Source organism: Balaenoptera ricei, chromosome 10, assembly GCF_028023285.1.
Source record: "Balaenoptera ricei isolate mBalRic1 chromosome 10, mBalRic1.hap2, whole genome shotgun sequence".
In the NCBI taxonomy this organism is placed as follows: domain Eukaryota; kingdom Metazoa; phylum Chordata; class Mammalia; order Artiodactyla; family Balaenopteridae; genus Balaenoptera; species Balaenoptera ricei.
This window is the reverse complement of record NC_082648.1, coordinates 65665627-65686340: the sequence shown is the minus strand read 5'-3', so window position 1 is coordinate 65686340 and position 20714 is coordinate 65665627. Positions and strand designations below refer to the sequence as shown.

Genomic DNA, 20714 nt, shown 5'->3' with positions numbered 1-20714 from the left:
TATTAGAGTAGTGACTAGTAAACCACCACTGAGATACTTCCCCAGTAAGTGAGATGGCACATATAACCACATAATAATCAGGGGGGCAAAACACATTTGCTGTGGCTTCACTTAGCTGTACCATCATGCCTCCAGTAACTTAACATTTAAAAAAATCACTTTCCACACATTTTTCTATACCAGTATTTTCCAAACAGTATATAATGCACTGTCATTTATTATAACAGATTGCCTTTAAAATACATATGTCATAAAGAAGCAAAAATTTAAATGATTAAAGATAAAAGAATGGTTCAGGCTGACCTGGTGCTAACTTTCCCACAAAAATCTGCCAATGTTTCTCACTTCTGCTTCAAAATGTGCAATAGTTAATGCATACCCATTTCAAAAAGCAATTACAATCTTGTTTTCCTTCCAGATTTGTGGCCTGGAAAGAATGGGGTCTTCAAAGTAATTTTTTTCCTTGACTTTCTCTAAGCCTAGAACCTAGACCTCAGCCCAGTCATAGCACTATGTATAACAAAACTGAATTAGAAGAACCCAAGACCCATTTCATCATCTAACACAAACATGTTCACGCCCAAGAGGGCGTATGGAAATCTACTTGGAAGAATTCGGTACTCTAACCTTTACATCCAGAAGTATGTCAGTTTTTGAAAAAATTTAGAATGGTAGGACAAAATATCCCTGGGCATTTACTTTATTATCACTAACAAGCAATAAATTAGAGATATTAACTGACCTAGTAGGCTTTTTTTGACTGGTTGCAATTCCACTGTGATTAGACTGAGTTGCATATCTGGCTGCCAGACTGTATGAGGAGAAACAGAGAAATTGAATTAAAGAGATTCTTTGAACATGGAAAGAAAGTACAAACTTACAAGAAAACTATGAGTTAATGAAATGCAATTAGAACATGTATAAACATGTATAAAGAACAAATTAGAAAATTATGATAATGCAACACATATACCATGACCTTTGACTATGAACATATTATGAAATAAATAATGCTGTGGACCCCTTAAGTGTGTCATCAACGAATTTTAAAAAATGGTTGTGTGACAATATTAATATTTTTAAAGTAATATTATTCCATCTTAGAAAAAATTCAACCTTTGTAAATGACAGTGAAAACTTCAGGAAAGCTAAAGCTTGACTTAACACCATAGCAAGATCTCTTTCTCAAAAAGATTCAAATGGAAAAAAGAGTATGAAATGAGAGTCATTATTTTCTTCTATAAACCCTTCTAGTTTGTTGTTTTAACCTAAATACTATTTTGAAAGACAAAAGATTAAAATATCTGGTTTCTGTGTAGTAAGTTATTGTTGATCTCTAGTCCTGGATAGAACATTTTATGGACGTGATTAATACAAGATGTTTTTCTAGAGAAAGATCTATGCAAAAAATTGAGATTAAAATGGAGTCAAATTCTTCAAAAACGGACTGAACAACTGCTGATGACAATTTCTGGGCATTCTTGAATTACAATTCTTAATGATTTTTTAAATCACAATCTTTGGTTGAAAACACACCAAAAAGCATTATGGAAACCAAGTTTTGAAGAGCAGTGGATACTTTATAAGCAAAATGAACATTTGTGCTTTAATTTGAACTGATTTCTGAATTACCTAATGGTTCTGAAATTAGTGTCCTGAAGGATATAGTAAGACTCAGTGGGCCTAAACATGTTCACACGTGCTGTGATGGTCATGGGTTGACGTGTGAGTGGAGAATCGCTCTGCTGGTGAATTGTGATGACTCTGCATGAACACGTTTGTTGTACACGCAGAGTTTCCAAGGCCTCCAAGGAAACAGGAACAACGTGGGGCTGTTGGAATCAGGGTGGAAGGGTCATGTGGAGCCCTGCTGTTAATCCAGTTGCTTTGCTGCTAAGTAGAGGGTATTTAACCAAGGGAAGGATCCCTTAAGATGGTGACATGTTTCCTAAGTAAACTCTTACTCCGTGCAGCCAGTCTGTGGTGGGAGTATGCAGGCCTTCGAACTGCCTGGCTAGAGAGGAATAAAGAATTCCTCATATCTAGACAGCTTTTCAGAGCACTTGTTTTTCAAGTGGATATGTGATATATTCTTATTCGCAGAGAGTGCATTCTGTATTCTAACTGTACTGGACACTGAGACAACTGGCTACAACCGGCCAAACTACCTCAGCAACAATAATATCAGAGGACAATTTAAAAGTAAAAACGAAAGCACTCCAATGAAATATTAATTCAAAAATTAAAAGTACCCAAAGTGAAAAAAAAGAATCTTCTGTGAACATATCAGTCTACTTTGTCAACCCAAGAATAAGAGAACTACCTACAGGTTCACCATGATGTCTTCTATCCTGTACCCTCCAAATTGAATACAAATATTAGCAGGAGAGATGCCAATAAAACAATGTACTTTCCCTCAGGGAACTGAAGCCACCTCATTGATTTTTTTCCTCCATGATTTTAAAGATGTATCATAATTTCTAGTATAGAAGTGGAAAACCAACAACAAAATCTAGAGGTTAATCGACTTGGCCAAAATCAATCTGATTTTATTGCCCACTTGTGTTTTCTGATTATTATGAGAATACTCTACTAGTTGCCTATATTTTTGCACCAAGCCATCCTACTTTAATTCTTTGAAACTGGGCTTCTGCTCTATACTATCCTTATAAATGTGAAACTGTTATTTGAAGAAGAGTTTGATTCAACTCTTACCATATTCTAATATTTTTATATTTGACCATATTTTTCCCTCTGCCTTTTTAAATTTCTCTCTTTCATAGACTGTCACACGAATAAACTCACTTGATCTGCCCACCATCATTCTTGTCCATTTTCTCTTTCTTTCACCAGGACTTCTTCCATTACCCATCTCTTAAAAGCATGCTTTTTCATATGTCATCTTTCCTCAAACACTTGTATGCATTCTTTCATTTGATTCTTACCTAAGATTTCAGATGAAATCTACTAGAAACTAGAGTTAATATCTGCATCATACTCCCGGACATCAATATCAACTGAATAAAAGACATCCATTTCCATGACCTTCAAAATCAATTACCACATCAAACTCACCATTTTCCTTTTTTTAATCCCCCAAGTTCTAATCAGATCCTTCCTTTCATTTCATGATTTCTGTACACAGGATCACCATTTTCTTTAGGTCTTTGGGCTTGAAACCTCAATAGTCAACTCTTCCCTTTTTCCTTCTTTTTAGTTATTGTAGATGTGCAATCAATACCCTGCCATGCTGATTCAACCTCTACAAATTTATCTATGTTCTCCTTCAATTTTCATGTTTACCACCTAACTCAAGCCCCAACGCGTCTCACAATGCCTCTAGCTCCCTTTCTTTCTTTCTTTCTTTCTTTCTTTTTCTTTCTTTTCTTCCTCCCTCCCTCCCTTCCTCCCTTCCTTCCTTCCTTCCTTCCTTTTATACCTGGCCCTGGCTCTCTATGCAGCAGAAACGAATTTTTTCCCCCACAGTGCTTGTGATACCATGTCCCTAATTTCAGATTTACAAATGGGCTAGTAACAAAGCAGGTGAATAGGTACAGCCAAAGCAGTTTATTAGTGAAATAGACACAAGGGACATGTAGACACAGCTCTGAGGCAAGTGGGGGTAGATAAATAGAGTCAGAACACCACTAAACTAAGGATTTGCAGACATCTGGTTAGAAGATTATGTATTTTTTTCCTGAAATGTTGTCAAATGAAAGTCCTTCTAGTTAATGGGTGGCAAAAAGTATCAGAAACAAAAGCACAAAAAATAAATATTTTGAGACACACTGTGGGTTCTACTAAAGGAAGTATCTTCTCATCTATCCTGTAAAGTAGAATATCAAGGGAAAGCTTTTTATTTCCCCTAACATGGAAGGGAAGAGGAGGAGATTAGAGACAGTCAATTAAAAAAAAGGATGAAACTCATCTGGTGTTCAATACACAGAAGGATCCAAACTGCCAGAACTATCCAATACAGCTTCAGTGCAAATCCCCATGTAGAACAGTAATATCCATTTATTATAAGGAAAGAAAGCTTCTCAAAGTAAACCGATCCTGAATTGCAATCACCTATTTTTATTAACCACCAGAGCCTCACTACTCATGGTATTGTCCACAGACGAACAAAATGGCATCACCTGGGCCTTGTTAGAAATACTGAATATTAGGTCTCATCCCAAATCTACTGAATCAGAATCTGCATTTTAACAGGATTCCTATGCATAATAAAAGCTGTGCTCTACAGAACATCCACAGATGTCCAAGCTTGGAAGAAAAACACTTGTTTCCAAAGTCAAAGAGCATAACCTAAACATCTCAAGCCATGCCTCATTTTCTGTTCTGCTGCGGCTGCTTTAGACAGTGCTGACACCCTCCTTCCTCTAGAAATCCTCAACTCACTTAGCTTTCTTAACACGACCGCTGTCTCTTGAGCTACTCCTCCTCCTTCCAAGACACAGGTCCACTCACCATCACCCCTTCTAAATTTTGTACTATGCCCATGAATATTTTCAAAGCCATAATCCTAGGTATCAGCTAGTATATCCCTCCATTCTTTTTATATCAAATCTGTATTTTATACTCCAATCTCAATTCTAAACTCAGAGCCTCTTTTCTAAGTATCTCATTATCTCCTATATATTCTACCTGGATCTATCAGCTATATTTCTCCCAGATATACCCAAAATGTTCAAACCTTAACACATTATTCTTTCAAATCATCTCTCTCTCTTTGACTTTGTTATTTAAATTTAGTGTCACCAACTTTTTTTTTTCCATTGAACAAAGAAGAGTTGTCTTCCTTGACATGACCCACTCCATTTTTACCTCTGTGTCATTTCTCTCATGGACTCTAATAATGCCCCTCCACTAGTCCCTTTGTTATTATCCCTTTTTTATTGCCAACCAAATCCAATCATTCTTCTCACAGTCAATAGAACTAACAGAACTTTCTTTCCCAAGAGAGAACAGATGTCAATCTCTTTCTTTGAAATTGCTGTTGACTCCCCATTGTCTGTAGGATATAGTCCAAGCTCTGTGATCTGGTTTACTGAGTGTTTCCGTGTGTCTCCTCAGACTCTCTTACAGCTTCATCTCCTCTACACATCTTCCATCCCATGTTCTCCACTGTCATCACACCTCTGCTTCTGGCCTGAGGCCTCTTCTCCCCCGGCTCCATGGCTTTTCTCATGAGGTTTCCTTCATCTGAAACACCATGGCTTCTCTTCCCCACATTATGAAATCTTACTTCTGCTTTAAGATCCTGCTCAAGTGTCACCTCCTTCTTGAGGCATTTCTCAAGTCCTGTAGAGTTAGTTTTGTCTTCCATTAGTCCCCAGGTCTTTATTCATCTCTAAGGATTAGGTTAACACGGAAATTTATCAGGGTAAATGCTTATCTCCTGAACAGATTACATTGTTCACCAGGACAGTAATTACGGTATGTTCATTTCTTCATTCTCAGTTCCTATCATGGGTTGGTACGTGTTCAGTAATTAACTATTGATTGCTATTTACTGGGTAGTATTATCAAAAAATGGTATGTTATATCACCATCTTTTAACCAAGGGAAATTGTTTTAAGAATGGAATTATCAGAAGTATATTAAAGGAAGACACTTGTCTTCATTGTGTCCTTATCAAGTGACAGTTTACATTTATTTGCTCATTTATTCCTCACAATAGTCCTGCAAAGGTGATCCTCTATTCCTGACTGAAAAATATGAAACCGCATTTAAACATTAAGTAACTTGTACAAGTTATACATCTTATAAATAATAGTACTGAAATTTAAACTTTCTTCTGTTGGATTCTATAAGCTGTGCTAGGTTCTAGTATATCATATCATTTTCTTGCAAAGCACAACTTGTGATACTTTAATGCTTCTTTTGCTATTAATTCATTGCCCTTTGGATTTGTATCTCCAAGACATTATGATAATAACTTTATATTGCCTTCAGAGTATCATCTCTTCCAGTGTCAAATAAATCTACTTTCAATAGATACTCTTCAGCATTTAGATAGGGAATTTTAAATAATTTCATTCCACAGATGACTTTATGTAGAAATCGGAAATAAACAGTAAAACAAATTTTAAATGGTCTGATGTTTTTAGTGTCCAAGCAATTCTCAAAAATCTTCCAAGTAAACACTATCTTTTAAATGTTTAAGCCACATTTTAGTAAGAGCTAGAAAATTATGGCATACTATTTATAACTTGCCACTCCCATGTTCATTGCACACATGACTAATTAATCAATCACAGAACTTTTTTTCTGCTGAGTCCTGTGGTAGCCTCAAAATCCTTGGCTAGGATTCCAGCAACCCTTATTAATTAGAACACTTAGAATGAGAGTAAAAACTTACTCGATCTCTTCCTTATGCTCTCATCAAATATTGTTAAGAAGATTTTGAGTGGCTCAGTGCAAGATTTTCGTGGAAGGTTCTATTTCTATTGTAGTTATTCTAAGAGTGGACTTCCATGCAGAAGTAAAAATTATATAATCTTATTCCTTAGCTTTCATCTTCAAAAATCAAATTGGACCCAGATATAAAGACATGTGCGTCATTAAAAGTCACCAAAACGTAATATCTGAGCCTCACACGTCTATCATTCTTTACCTCCATTGGCTACGATCAAGGTTCTTTCAAAAAAAAAAAAAACTCAGTTGAGGCAGTTAATATTTGAATTGCCTTAACTGGTTTTTAATTCCTATGATAGTTAAAATATTCTTTTAACAACTACTAATTGCCCAAGTAAAAAGTTGGAGAGCCACAGTAACTTCCTAAGAAATTGAGCCTTTGTCATGACCACAGCAGAGAATACCAAAAGGTTTAAATTGCAGAGTAAATAATAAATTCCCAGATTAGTGAGGTCCTTTTCTTTGATATGTAAAGAAGAAACTGGGGGGACGAAAGAGGTTGGGATATTTAGCAAGCCTGGAACCAGGAGACCACATAGGAAATCACTGCTACAATTCAGGAAAGATTTGATGAGGGCCTCAATGGAGGCAGAGGCACAGGAAATAAGAGTAAATGATTAATGAGAGAAGTTATAATCACGGACATAGGACTTGAAGGGAAAAATCTAAGATGGCTCTGGGGCCTCTGGCTTGGGTTGCACAGTACAGTTACATGGGAGCAGAGGGCAGGAAAAAGAGATTTAACATCCCTGATAGCGTGTAAAAAGGGAAAAAAAAAATCAAGACTCCACTTTTAAGTTATGTCATTAGTCAAAGGGTGAATAAAGTAACAGGAAATACTAGGAAGATGGATATTCACAGGTGAATAAATCCATTTTCACAGCAGAGATAAAGATTACTTTATGGTCTTATTATAATAGCTCTTTTATAAAGCACATAATAGTTTTGGATATTGAATAAATTAATAAATAAGAAATTGACTTCACACCCCTAAGGTATTTAAAGTGGCAGACAGACATAGATATTGAGAAATTTGATTTAGTTTTGTGTTCCACTTATTCTAATAAGCATATATTGATTGACATTATCCACCAATTAATAAATCATTTAAAAGGTTTTTACTGGGGCTTCCCTGGTGGCGCAGTGGTTGAGAATCTGCCTGCTAGTGCAGGGGACACGGGTTCGAGCCCTGGTCTGGGAAGATCCCACATGCCACGGAGCGGCTGGGCCCGTGGGCCACAACTGCTGAGCCTGCGCATCTGGAGCCTGTGCCCCGCAACGGGAGGGGCCGCGATAGTGAGAGGCCCGCGCACCGCGATGAAGAGTGGCCCCCGCTTGCCGCAACTAGAGAAAGCCCTCGCACGAACCGAAGACCCAGCACAGCCAAAAATAAATAAATAAATAAAAATAAAAGTAGCTATAAAAAAAAAAAAAAAAAAGCTCATAAAAGGTTTTTATTGACCACCGGCATGTATCAGCAATGTGCTAGAATGATTTAATTTGGGAAAATTATGTTTAAGAATGCAGGGATGACTGTTTCACTCTGAGAAGTATAACCCTTAAGACCATGTATTCCAACTCAAAACCCTTCCTAAAAAATACAATTTGGTATTTAATGGAAACTGAACTGACTTCAACCTTGGACGGAGAAACACAACAATATTAGGCAAGTGTGCAGAAAGTGGTACATTCAAATATCTATTTTCTGTGAATTATTAAGTTGAAATGCCAGTAGTAAAGATCTAACATATTGGTTAATAGCACAGACCCTAAAGCCTGAATACTCTACCTGAATCCCAGCTCAACTGTTCTCTGTGCCTGTGTCCTCAGGGGTTAAATAAGGATGACAATATTATCTATCTCAAGGTTTTTACAAGGATTAAATTGTAGATCACTTAGAAGGGTGTCTGGTAGAAATAAGTGCTGGAACAGTTAAAAAGAAAATTCAGTGGGATTCAGATGTACGCTTGGGAGTCCCTGGGTTCACTAAGCCCCCATGTGAGGCTCTATAAATAGTCTGGTGACTTCATTACAACATAACTTCCTATGTTCCTACAACTACCCTGCCCTCCTGTGCTTGGTTGTCTTCTCAACACCACATTCTTTGGTCCCACCTATCACTTTTGATGCTACTACATTCTTACTCTAAGACCCACAAGCCCGGACATCTCAGGACAGTGCCTGAGCTTTTAACTCTGGCTCTCAGTCTCCTGGTTTATAATTACTTTGAGACCCGATTTCGTGCAAGCAAATACAATTGTCTTATTCTCCCTCAAACCTCTCTGGATACTACTCACTCTTCTTGTTTTCTAAACTCAACAATATCAAGCCCTATAGGTACTAATCTTACAAAGAATCATCAGAAAATTGCCCCAATAGGACATCCAAGAGCCACCATTCCCAAAACAACACGCACAGGATGAGCCTTCCAGAACCTACAATTCTCAACACTGTACATAATCCCCAAAGTATCTCAAATACAGAATTTCATAAATGTTCTGTTCTGTGATACAGTCATTAGATGAAAATATAATTTTGATATGCTTAATGCTAGAGTATATTTGTTTTAATATTTCAACCACAGTTTTGTGTTAGATTTGCACTCTAAATGTCACAACTAATTTGAAAGACAGGGGTAAAATGTGTCAGAAATTGAGGCAGTCCTCGATAACAACAACAAAAATAATTTGCCTTTAAGAAGGTAGCAAACAGGCCTCCATAATTCTGAATATATTGCAGAACAACAAAAGGAATTCTCTTGTTTGCTCACTTGACCCATAAATGTTTGTAGTCTCCAGAGTTTTGTTCCGAGCCCTCCTTTTCTTCCCTAGCTTTATACTCTCTTCCTGAGTAATCTCTTCCATTTCTATAGTTTCAATCAACAAAACATTGCTAAGCCGATGTTCCCAGGTCCATATATCTGGCCGTGACCACTCTTCTGGGCTCCAGAGTCTCATATTAGATATCACCATCTAGAAGTCCCACTGAAATGTCAAGTTCATGAAGGCCAAAGCTGAACTTCCTTCTCTGCATCTCCTGCTCATCTGTTTCCACCACAGCATTACTATTTTTTCCCTGTTGAAATACATCATCACCAGTGAGTCAACAAAACTAGAAACGTGATGATTTCTTTGGCCCTTACCTCCAAACAGTCCCCAAATCCATCTTCCTCAGTCCCACCCTCACGCCTATTAACATGAAATTGTTCAAACTCTTGCCTCTATAGCTATAATGTATGACAAACCTGCACCCTCTCACATTTCTCCCCAAAGCACATTTTTCTCCACCCTGTCACCAAGGTCATGTTCCTAAGTTATAAGCAGCCTCATTTTCCTTCTGCTAAGAAAATTCCTGAAGCAACTTCCTTTACCTTCAAGAAAGAACTGGAGCATCCACAGCCCCCATGAATTGGCCTCTGCCTACCTTTCTAGCCTCCCTCTCATCATGCCCTGTGGCAATTTAAACCCAGAGCTATAATCAGTTATTTGATGCCCCTGTCATTAAAAGGTGAGATCTCTGTCCCACCCACCCTCCCTTTGAAGCTGGGTGGAATTGTCAGTCCTTCAACTATTGGGTCACAATACAGTTGGGTCACAGTACAATGTCCCTGAGACAGCCATGCCGGTGAGGCCACATGTAGTCGCTGTTCCAGACACGTGAGTGAGGAAGTCACCTCGGAAGTGGATTCTCCAACCACAGGTGCTTTGCCTCGGGGCAGTCTGTGACACTCCAGCTATTCCAGCCTTCCCTGTTCCAGAAATAGTGGAGTAGAGACAAGCCATTCCTGCTGTGCCCTGTCTGACTCCTAAGCTCATAAAATCCATGAGTATAATAAAATCGTTATTGTTTTGTGCCAATATATTTTAAACAGCAAGAGATACCCAGAACACATTTTCACTTTCACTTTCTGCTCGGCCGAAAGGTGGCAGTTTCCTGAAAGTGAAATGGCATTTTCCTCATCAGTGCCTTTGTATGGGCTTTGGTACTCTGTTGGAGTAGCTAGCACACCTCACTGAACCACCTGTTTGAACATCTAGGTCCTCTGTTAGATGATGGGCGAAATAAAAGGTTAAAGCATCACCAGATCTCAGCTACACATCTAGCATAATTCCTGGCACACAGTGGGGGCTGAATCTTTATTTGTTGAAAGGTCACATCTGAACTTTCGAACCACCGATAAGAAAGAACCCTGTGCTCTAAGGTAATATATGAAAGATCACTAGAACAATATTGTTTTTCATTAAGCCATGTGGTATTCACGGACTACACACAGTGACTGGTTCATCAAAACATAAAAATAAGCACAAAACAGTAATTTTTAAAATGGATGTACTTACTATAAATATGATAATACACTATGTTTATCAGAGCAATCTTTCATATTATGTAGGTTTTTATAACTCATCTATATTAAGAGATTTTACAGAAAATTGTTTTAGAATCAACCATCTTTCCTCCCTTCAGTCTACTTAACTTCAGCCTTGGAGTCACACGAATAGGAGTGGAAATCCCTATACACAACCCCTCTACAGTCACACCTTTAGTACTCTTGATTCCCAAAGAAAGAGAAAAAATGCTTAATCATAAAATCACATTTGTTCTACTAACAACACTATTCCCAAGGAACCAAGGAGGAATACAAAGAAGGAAATTACACAATATGAGGTAAGAAATTTCTTGGGCATAAATTTTGGTGGAAGTTTTTTACCTCCCAATCATACTTTTCTTTTGTAAGATGGTATCACGTGAAGAAGACAGGAATCATTTCCTTTCAAATTTACTAAAAATGGCTTGAGAGAAAATTAGGGATAAATTACCCAAAATGTATTATAATTAAGTACGTTGGAAGAAAGTCTTAAACTAAGGATTTTATATAAAATAACAAACATTGAAGATAGTAGAACACATTCACTAATATTTTTAAGGCTGAGATAGATTGAAATACATTTCCTTATATATCCTATGATTGCTAGAAATGAAACCGTACCTTCAGAATGAATATTTAAAGAATTCTTTAAACCAAATTCTTCCTTTAGTATATACAGTTTCCCTTCTGTAGGGTCCTTGTTCAATGTTATAAAATGATAACTGACAAGCTAATAGCTCTAAAAAAGAGGAAAGTGTTCGGCCACTTCTGCAAAATATCTTTTGTACCTTAAAATCATATACGCTCCTTCAAAAATATTTAAGACATTTTGTAACAACTATACTCACATCAGAGTATGTGATAAAAATATGTTGTCTCTATACATAAATTTTGCTGAGACTTCACTAAAAACAGTTATTGCCTAATCCATAAATGAGTCAGAAGCTTAGCCTTCATCCACATGTGTTTCTTTTTAGCAGTTGGGTGGCTGAAATATCATCCTGATTACACGTGAGACAGGTTACTGTGATAACTTATCCCATTAGTGAAATATGGCATGTAAATCTATTATAACCTCTGTCTTATCTTAAATTTCAACTGACAGTTAATAAGGCCACCTGCATGGTCTGCTTTTGTGGGATCTCAAAACAGTAACTAAAGAGGGAGATGCCTGGCTAGGATATTACTGCATCAAAGTCTCACGCTCTTTTAGGAATGGAGAACTTCAAGATAAAGAACTCAGGAAACCAGGCTCACATTTCTCTCACAATGTTACCATAAATTAGATTTTCACACTGCTTTTACTTACATGTAGCTCAAAACACTATGCTGCTGCATGGATCTTTTCCATTTACAACTTTCAGTGTGGAGTAAAATTATATCGCAATGCATTCAGTGTTCCATTCTAAAAGCCCATTTTAATGCAACCACCTTAAAAAAACTGGACCCTGAATACCGCTACACAAAACTATTTTTTTAAGTTAACTTTTATTTTATATTGGGATATAGTTGACTTCAATGTTGTGTGAGTTTCAGGTGTACAGCAAAGTGATTTAGATATACATATATATATATCCATTCTCTCTGATTCTTTTCCCATATAGGTTATTACTATTTTTTTAAGCTAAAAATGTAAACAAACTTTGGCAAAGACTACCCTGACGAGTGAAAAAATCTGGATTATTTAATACTTCTGAAGATTTTAAAAGTAAGGGGACACGGGTTCGAGCCCCGGTCCGGGAAGATCCCACATGCCGTGAGCAACTAAGCCCGTGCACCACAACTACTGAGCCTGCGCTCTAGAGCCCACGAGCCACAACTACTGAGCTCGTGTGCCCCAACTACTGAAGCCTGGGCACCTAGAGCCCGTGCTCCGCAACAAGAGAAGCCACCGCATTGAGAAGCCCGCGCACCACAACGAAGAGTAGCCCCCGCTCGCCACAACTAGAGAAAGCCCGCGCACAGCAATGAAGACCCAACGCAGCCAAAAATAAAATAAATAAATAAGTAAATAAATAAAAGTATTGTAGGAAGCACAAACTATGTTAAACTATTTCCTAGTACCCACGTTCATGAAAATGAACTTAATTATTATACTTATAAAATAATTATATAAATGTTTGAAGATCTATAAGAAAGTCCATTTTAGAGAGTCCTTATAATTGGGCTCCTCTCAATTTGCTGCAAAGCAAATGTAATCATTAATACAGTCAGTTTCATATCATTTAGGGGTAACTGGGGTCTCAAAACATCTCTGATGGTGGACTCTGGTCTAGAGTCTGCCCCCACTTGTGAGGAGAGAAAGCTGATTTTATTTACACATCTTTTGAGACTGAGAAGTCATTTAGAAAGGGGTGGGGGCTATGAGGGTGGTCAGAAGCAGAAGCACAGGAAATGGAGTGTAAAGAGGCAAATGTTGACAGTGCGCTTTGTAATGAAGAAGGACTCAACCAATGGCAAGACTATCTCAGCTGCAGAAACATGCAAGTCCCCCAAATTCAATTCTATGCTCACCCAGTCATCCCCTGATTACAATTTGTCTTTCTCTGTAGACCTGATGACAGGAAAATATTCAATGGTCATACTGACACAATTATACTGACACAGTTTTTGTGACAGGTGCATTTCTCCATTGTAAGACAATAAGTTGAACCTTTAAGACAGATTTTAGTGGAAAACAGATTAATACATAATAATTTCATATGGTATAAAATTGCAGATATAATAATCAACTCTACATTATCAGTGCTCTATTTGAGAAGACAGTACCCCAGAAATAGTAAAGATCAAATAGAACCAAACAATTTCTAGTGTTTGGGAGACAATGTTCATGCAATATATAAACAGGATATCAAAATGTCCTGGAGTAAAATATTAAAGAAATAAATCACCAATTAGCTATTCTGAGTAATGGCTCTGTGATGATACATGAATCATATATTTGGTAATTATAAGAGAAAATTATGAAACATTGGCTTACCATTGTTTTTATCGAGACATTTATGTCAGAGAGCACAAGTCTTAAATTCTCTAAATTAGGAGAGAGTCTAATACTTTAAAATATATTATATTCTCACAATTCCCTTGGAAAGATAGAGTACAACTGTGATGTTTTCATTTTCTACCTGGAGAAATTAAGCTCAGTTAATTGATTTTTATTTAGTTAAAGAAAAAAAAAAAAACAAAGTTATCAGAATGAAGAATGGTTCTGTCGATGAATGTGATGCCATTAACATGTTGATAAACAATAATTAAGGTTTAAGTTCGCAACAGCAAAGGATAACATGATAGATAAAAGGGGCCATCAATGACCAAGAGACTTCAGCAGCTTTTGGAGAACTGAAAAGAAATGAAGTATTTTTGATGTGGAACACATAGCCTCCATGTGTTCTCCATCAAAAATGAACACAGAAGCCTCATCCTACTATACGCATGGAGGGGGGATTCAGCCTGTAAGACTGAGGGAGGCTGGACTAGGAAATTTCAGATAAGATGAAGGGGATATAAGAAGAGGGAGAGTAATCGAACACCCATATCAATTACTATTGATGACCACTCCATGGCCAGACACAAACAAACCAATTAACCATCCAAACAAACAAGAAGTGATTTTAACTATAATAACTGAATAATCAAAGAAAAAAAATGCCCGCAAAGAGGGGTCTCTCAATTTACCTGGACTGATATCCCTCTAGAGCATCATTAAAGGAGCTATGGCCTATTCTTTTTTTTCAAACCAAAGTGTATTGCTCAGCCATTAAAAAGAATAAAATAGTGCCATGTGCAGCAACACGAATGGACCTGGAGATTATCATACTAAGTGAAGTAAATCAGATAAAGACAAATATCATATGATATCACTTATATGTAGAATCTAAAAAAATTGATACAAATGAACTTATTTACAAAATAGAAACAGACTCACAGACTTGGAGAACAAACTTCCCCCAGGGGGGAAGGGTGGGAGGGGGGGATTGATTGGGAGTTTGGGATTGATATGTACACACTGCTATATTTATTTAAAACAGATAACCAATAAATTAGAATTGCTTTCTAAAACAAATAAATAAATAAATTGAAGTGTGTCTTTGATACACAATAAGTTTCAAGTGTATAACACAGTGATTCATAATTTTTAAAGGTCATATTCCAATTATAGTTATTATAAAACACTGGCTGTAGTCCCTGTGTTGTACAATATATCCTTGTAGCTTATTTATTTTATACATGGTAGCTTGTACCTCTTAATCCCCTACCCTTATCTTGCCCCTTCCCCCTTCACTCTGCCCACTGGTAGCCACTAGTTTGTTCTCTGCATTTGTGGATCTGTTTCTTTTTTTTAATATTCACTAGTCTGTTTTGTTTTTTTAGATTCCACATATAAGTGATATTATGCAGTATTTGTGTTTCTCTGCCTGACTTACTTCACTTAGCATAATACCCTCCAAGTCCATCCATGTTGTTGGAAATGGCATTATTTCATTCTTTTTTATGGCTGAGTAATATTCCACTGTGTGTGTGTGTGTGTGTGTGTGTGTGTGTGTGTGTGTGTGTGTATACACATATATACACACACAATATCTTCTTTACCCTTTCATCTGTTGATGGACACTTAGGTTACCTCCATATCTTGGCAATTACAAACAATGCTGCTATGAACACTGGGATGCATGTATCTTTTTGAATAAGTGGTTTTGGGTTTTTTTGGATAGATACCCAGGAGTGGAATTGCTGGTTCTATGACCCCCTTTGCTCAGTATCATCTGAGTGAGGACTTTCCCAGAAGCCTGTTGAAATGTGCAGAAATATGGCTCCTACACATCTTATTTCTCCTTTTCTGATTTATGCCTCTCTACCATCAGCTGTCCAATTACTAGTACATACTTAAGTTTTTAATTGTTTGTCTATCACTAAATGTAAGCTTCAAAAGGGCAAGGATTCTTAGATTTCTTTTGTCCTCTACTGTATCTCCAATGCTTAGAAGAGTGCCTGGAACACACAAAGTGCTGAATAAACATTTGTTGAATATATTAATGGGGGATGGGAGAGATGGGAGAGTGTGTACATCAAAAGATAATGATCAAATTAATGAATAAAAATTAGTGGCAGTAGTATTTTATTTAGCTATAAGGGAGTAATTACTAAAGGAAATACCTAAAATAATTAATGGGGTTACCTCTCTGCAGCTAGACCAGGCTTGGGAAGGTCTGAGCATTGGGCCGTTATTTTTAAATCATAAGGATGTTATTACTTTGAATTACATTTATGTATTTAATAGAAGTTAGAAGTGTAATGGACAGAACTGATCAGAGAAAGTGAGAGAGGAAGGAACAGTGATGAGGGTGACTGGAGGTTTTTTAATGTGGGTCAATATATTTCATTATATATGTGATATGACCTAGAAGCGGGAGGAGGAAAGATGAAAGTGGCTGGTTTGAGTGCCTGTTACATGCTAAGGGCTGTGCTAAGTAAGGAGGAACTTTAAACACAAATTATGTCAGGTGGTCTTCTCAATACCCTTTTGAGAAAGCTACCACCATTCTAATATGAGGTAAGAACACTGGTATTTGAGCAGGTTAAAATCACTTGCCTCATGCCACATCACTGGGAATTGGTTGGCAGAATTGAAACCCATGTTTGCCTGACTCTAAAATAACCAACACTATACAGATGCTGCTTCATCATAACAACAGAACTATGAGTGGTTGTCAAGCTTTTAAAATAATGGAATAGAAGCACAGAACATAAGCAGTGTGTGTATGTGTGTGTGTACATACTCTTAGTATTACACCCTCTCTTGGTTTCCTCCATCAGTCAATTAAAGAATAATTTCTTTCCCTTCAATTATTTCTCTCTAGGAATAAAAAATTCTGTTATTTAAAAGGAGATTCATAAATGTTGTTTTTGTTTGTTTCATTTTCTTTAAAGTTTAATTGATTCCCTGTCTTTTATGAAGAGCACATTATAGGCCACAACACAGAGTCAATTAAGCAACTAATTGAAGCCAGGTTCATGAGGGCTTAAATTACCAGAGCCTTCCTGTCATCTTAAATTAAACTTCCTTATATACTTCTCAAGATTTATAACCCCAGGCTGAAAAGCTGTAAACCATCCCAGTTTCAGAGTGAATCTCCCAGAAGGAAATGATGTTTCCTGGAAAAGAGGAAGGCAAATGTCCTCCATAGAAGAAGGTTCCAAAAGCAATGTGTGTGGCAGGGGTCATGGGAGCCTTGAGAAGGGGCTGCAAAGGGAATAGACAAGTCACTCAAATAGCATGTGCCCAGAGATTTTTGCAATTTGACTTGTGAGTCCTATAGGAAGGAGCAAGTTCATCTAAACAGCAAGTAGACACATTCTTGACTTTCTCCTACAAAATGAAAAGCAGAAGGGCAAATGATTTTCTGTGGAGATCATAATCTCCCAAATTCCCAAAATAGCTCTTATTTTAGTTGAGAAAGACTTATTATCACTGCCTTTAACACTCTATCACCTATCTATGTAATTTCTTACCTACACTTTCACATGCATTTTGTTTCTTTTTTACATGTTTTAATTCTCTATAATATAAAAATACTTGTTCATGTGATTCAAAAATCACTGTTTTGGGATTGGTACAATTCACCAACTATTTAATAGTGGGATGGGAAATCATTTAATAATGTAGACAAAAATTAAGCTAAAAGGCCTGTATTCTAAGGAAAATCACCTCCCTTTTTTAAACTTTTAGCAAATAGAAAACATTTTTTTTCATTTGTTACTTTTTTTAAAAAATTAATTATTTATTTATTTTTGGCTGTGTTGGGTCTTCGTTTCTGTGCGAGGGCTTTCTCTAGTTGCGGCGAGCGGGGACCACTCTTCATCGCGGTGTGCGGGCCCCTCACTGTCGCGGCCTCTCTTGTTGCGGAGCACAGGCTCCAGACGCGCAGGCTCAGTAGCTGGGGCTCACGGGGCCAGTTGCTCCGCGGCATGTGGGATCTTCCCAGACCAGGGCTCGAACCCGTGTCCCCTGCATTAGCAGGCAGATTCTCAACCACTGAGCCACCAGGGAAGCCCTAGAAAACATTTTTTATGTATACTATTACCCTAACATCTCATGTATAACCAGACCAGTACATAAGAAAAATGAATTTTCATTTTATAATTTTCTTTCACTATAATGCTTTACTAGATATTCTCAGGAAAATTAGACATTCATGACATGATTTCTGCTCAGTGTTGGCTGGACTCACGTGCCAGGCACTGTGTACGGTTTTGGTGAAATTGAACTTTCTGTTACTTTTCATGTCAACGAGAATTCTGTCAAAACACACATATGTAAAAATATGATTAGCAGAAATATCCTGAATGTCTATGACATATTTACTGATGGAAATACATTTTCTGAGTTTGAAAATTATAGGATTCATGTCTACCTTGTTTTTTGAATAAGAAGTACTATTTTCCCCATCTCCTGGTTAATGCCTATAGAAAATAACTATGATCGCAACTCTTATATAAGATTTTTAGTACTTTATATTAAAACAGTTCTCATATTTTTTCCAGTTGGTTAGACAAAGGGCCTTTAATATACTCTTTTCAAAATAAAATGAAAAGCCAGAAAAATAAAAGAAATTGATTTTATATTTTATATTAAATAAATGCAAACAGGATACTTAACATTCTTTAATATAGCAAAATGTTTAAACTTTACTTACGTAAAGTCCTTCCAAAGATCACTGATATAGAGAAAAATTAATTTTTATATGAAATATGTTCAAATTTTTGAGATTGCTGAAGGACTGAGGAAATTTAGAATGAGTCGCAGCTTTATTTTAATACACATACTGCAAGTGGATAATTCAAGTCAAATGATAAACAGATCAGTGATCAAGGAAGAAGACTACCCTCACATATCAACACTAAACTTACACCAACCATGCCATTTTAGGGTTAATTCAGAACGTAGGTCTTTCAACAGTATTTTCTCCCTTGTAATATTAGTTTATGTTGACAAGGTAAGGACTTTTGTATTAATATTATTTATTAACAAATTAGTAATTTGGACATTTTAAAGATAATACGTTTGTGTCAGATTAGTTATGGCATTCATTTTTTTAACCAGCCTTTAATTAAAAATTTTAAACTCTGTACTAGCTGCAAATTAGAGGCATCATTTCTTAATACTAGATCAGATACCTTCTTTCGTTGTCTAAACCAAACATGACAGAGAAGACAGGAGTTATAAACATGCAAGCCTTTAAGCTATCAATGATATTTCATAGCCCAAACACTTCACTCATGTTACCTATTACTTTTTGTGGTACCAAAATGCTAATGATCTTGGTAATCTGCTTCCTTATCCCACAAAACAGAAACCACATATTGGTAAAGGAATGGTACTCCACAGAGGCAAGCAACACTGACAGCAGTGAATTAATGAATGACAGCCAGAAAACAAAGGGAACAAAATATTTATAATAAATAGGTAAAAGACCAAAGAGGTATATAGTCAGGCATCAACGAGGATGGAAGCAAATAGTTCCACACATCTGGATAAGGGCTGATGGTTCCACTACATATCATTCTGAAACTAACTGTAGTTCAATATCATGACCACCCAAGAATCAAGAACATTTTATCTTTATTATAGCAGTTTTGTAATACACACAATTCTCATTTTAAATGATGTACCATTGCAACTGTGAATGTTAGAAAGTTTCCCTACCTAAAATTAGAAGCAGCTATAAGAAAGATTCATTCACTCTTACTTAACTCATTTCAGAAATCATTACTAAGGACGTACTGTGTGTAAGGTTCTGGGCTAATCCCCTGAAATATAGAAGTGGTTACAATGTAAAAATACTGCTGTCCTCACAGTGCTTACATTCTGGAGGGGAGGAAGTGGCAATAATAAACAATGAATATAATAAATAAGTTGTAGGTTAGAGAGGGATTAGAGCTACAGAAAAGAAGGAAAACTACAGCAACCATGATGTGGAGTGCAGATGGGCAGCGTGCAGTGTTAAAAGAGAAGTTAAGGTCAGCATCAGTGAGAAGGCAACACTGGAGCGGTTGACTTGAAGGAGGTGAGAGATTCAGCCAAATGGCTATCAGAGGAAGAGCATTCCAGGCAAAGGAATCAGCTACAGCATATTTCCTAAGCGGGGAGCAAGCCTAGTCTATTTGACACCGTGGCAGGGCTTTGAGCAAAAGAGTGACATCTGACAGGTATGTTCAAAGAGTTTTGTAGATACTGACCCACTGAACCCCCAAAACGACTTCATGAAATCGGTGCCATTTTTTATACCCTTTTAGCAGATGAGAACCTGAAGCATAGAGAGGTTAGGTAAGTTGCCCAAGGTCACACAATTAGGAAGTGGTGGAACTGGGATCCAAGTGCAGGCAGTCTGATTCTAGAGGTGAGCGCTTAACAAGGAGATCTTCAGTCCTTGAACAGGACACACACAGGCACGCATGCTCGCTCACATGCGCACACACCCACACACACACACTCAAGAGTGGAGAGGAAGCTGAGAAGCCAGAAGAGGAGAGTTTGTTATCCACATTCTACGTCTCTTGGTCCACATTTTATTTTCTCTCTTGTATATTTTACTGGTTAACCTTTAGATCAAAATGTCTGTTTAAATGAAAGATGTTCAAATTGATTGAAAACATTTGGGGTTATTCTCAAAAGAGCAAAACAAATGAGCAATTCTTAATGTATAAAATAAATATTGTGGAAATATAGAGAGTTATGTCAATTTACTTTAAATAAACAAAGGGAACAAAACAAAAATACTCTCATGAAACAATGTGCACTAAAATTATTTTAGGTCTACAGAGAAAAATACAAGAACATTTTTCTGGCTAAATATCCACAATAATATAGCCACCAGTCATTTAAGCTATTCACTTGGGAAGAGCCTTGGAAGCAACAGAAAGGCTTCAT

General features: G+C 36.9%; 1 protein-coding gene across 5 annotated transcripts in view; it reads right to left on the bottom strand.

Annotated features, from left to right (window-relative positions):
• Nucleotides 1–20714, bottom strand: part of NAV3 (neuron navigator 3) — a 584734-nt gene that overhangs the window by 199910 nt on the left and 364110 nt on the right. For all 5 annotated transcript variants that reach the window (XM_059936568.1, XM_059936565.1, XM_059936566.1 and 2 more), the window contains exon 6: nucleotides 743–811. In XM_059936568.1, coding sequence (XP_059792551.1) covers nucleotides 743–811 — 69 coding nt within the window. The remainder of the gene's footprint in view (nucleotides 1–742; nucleotides 812–20714) is intronic.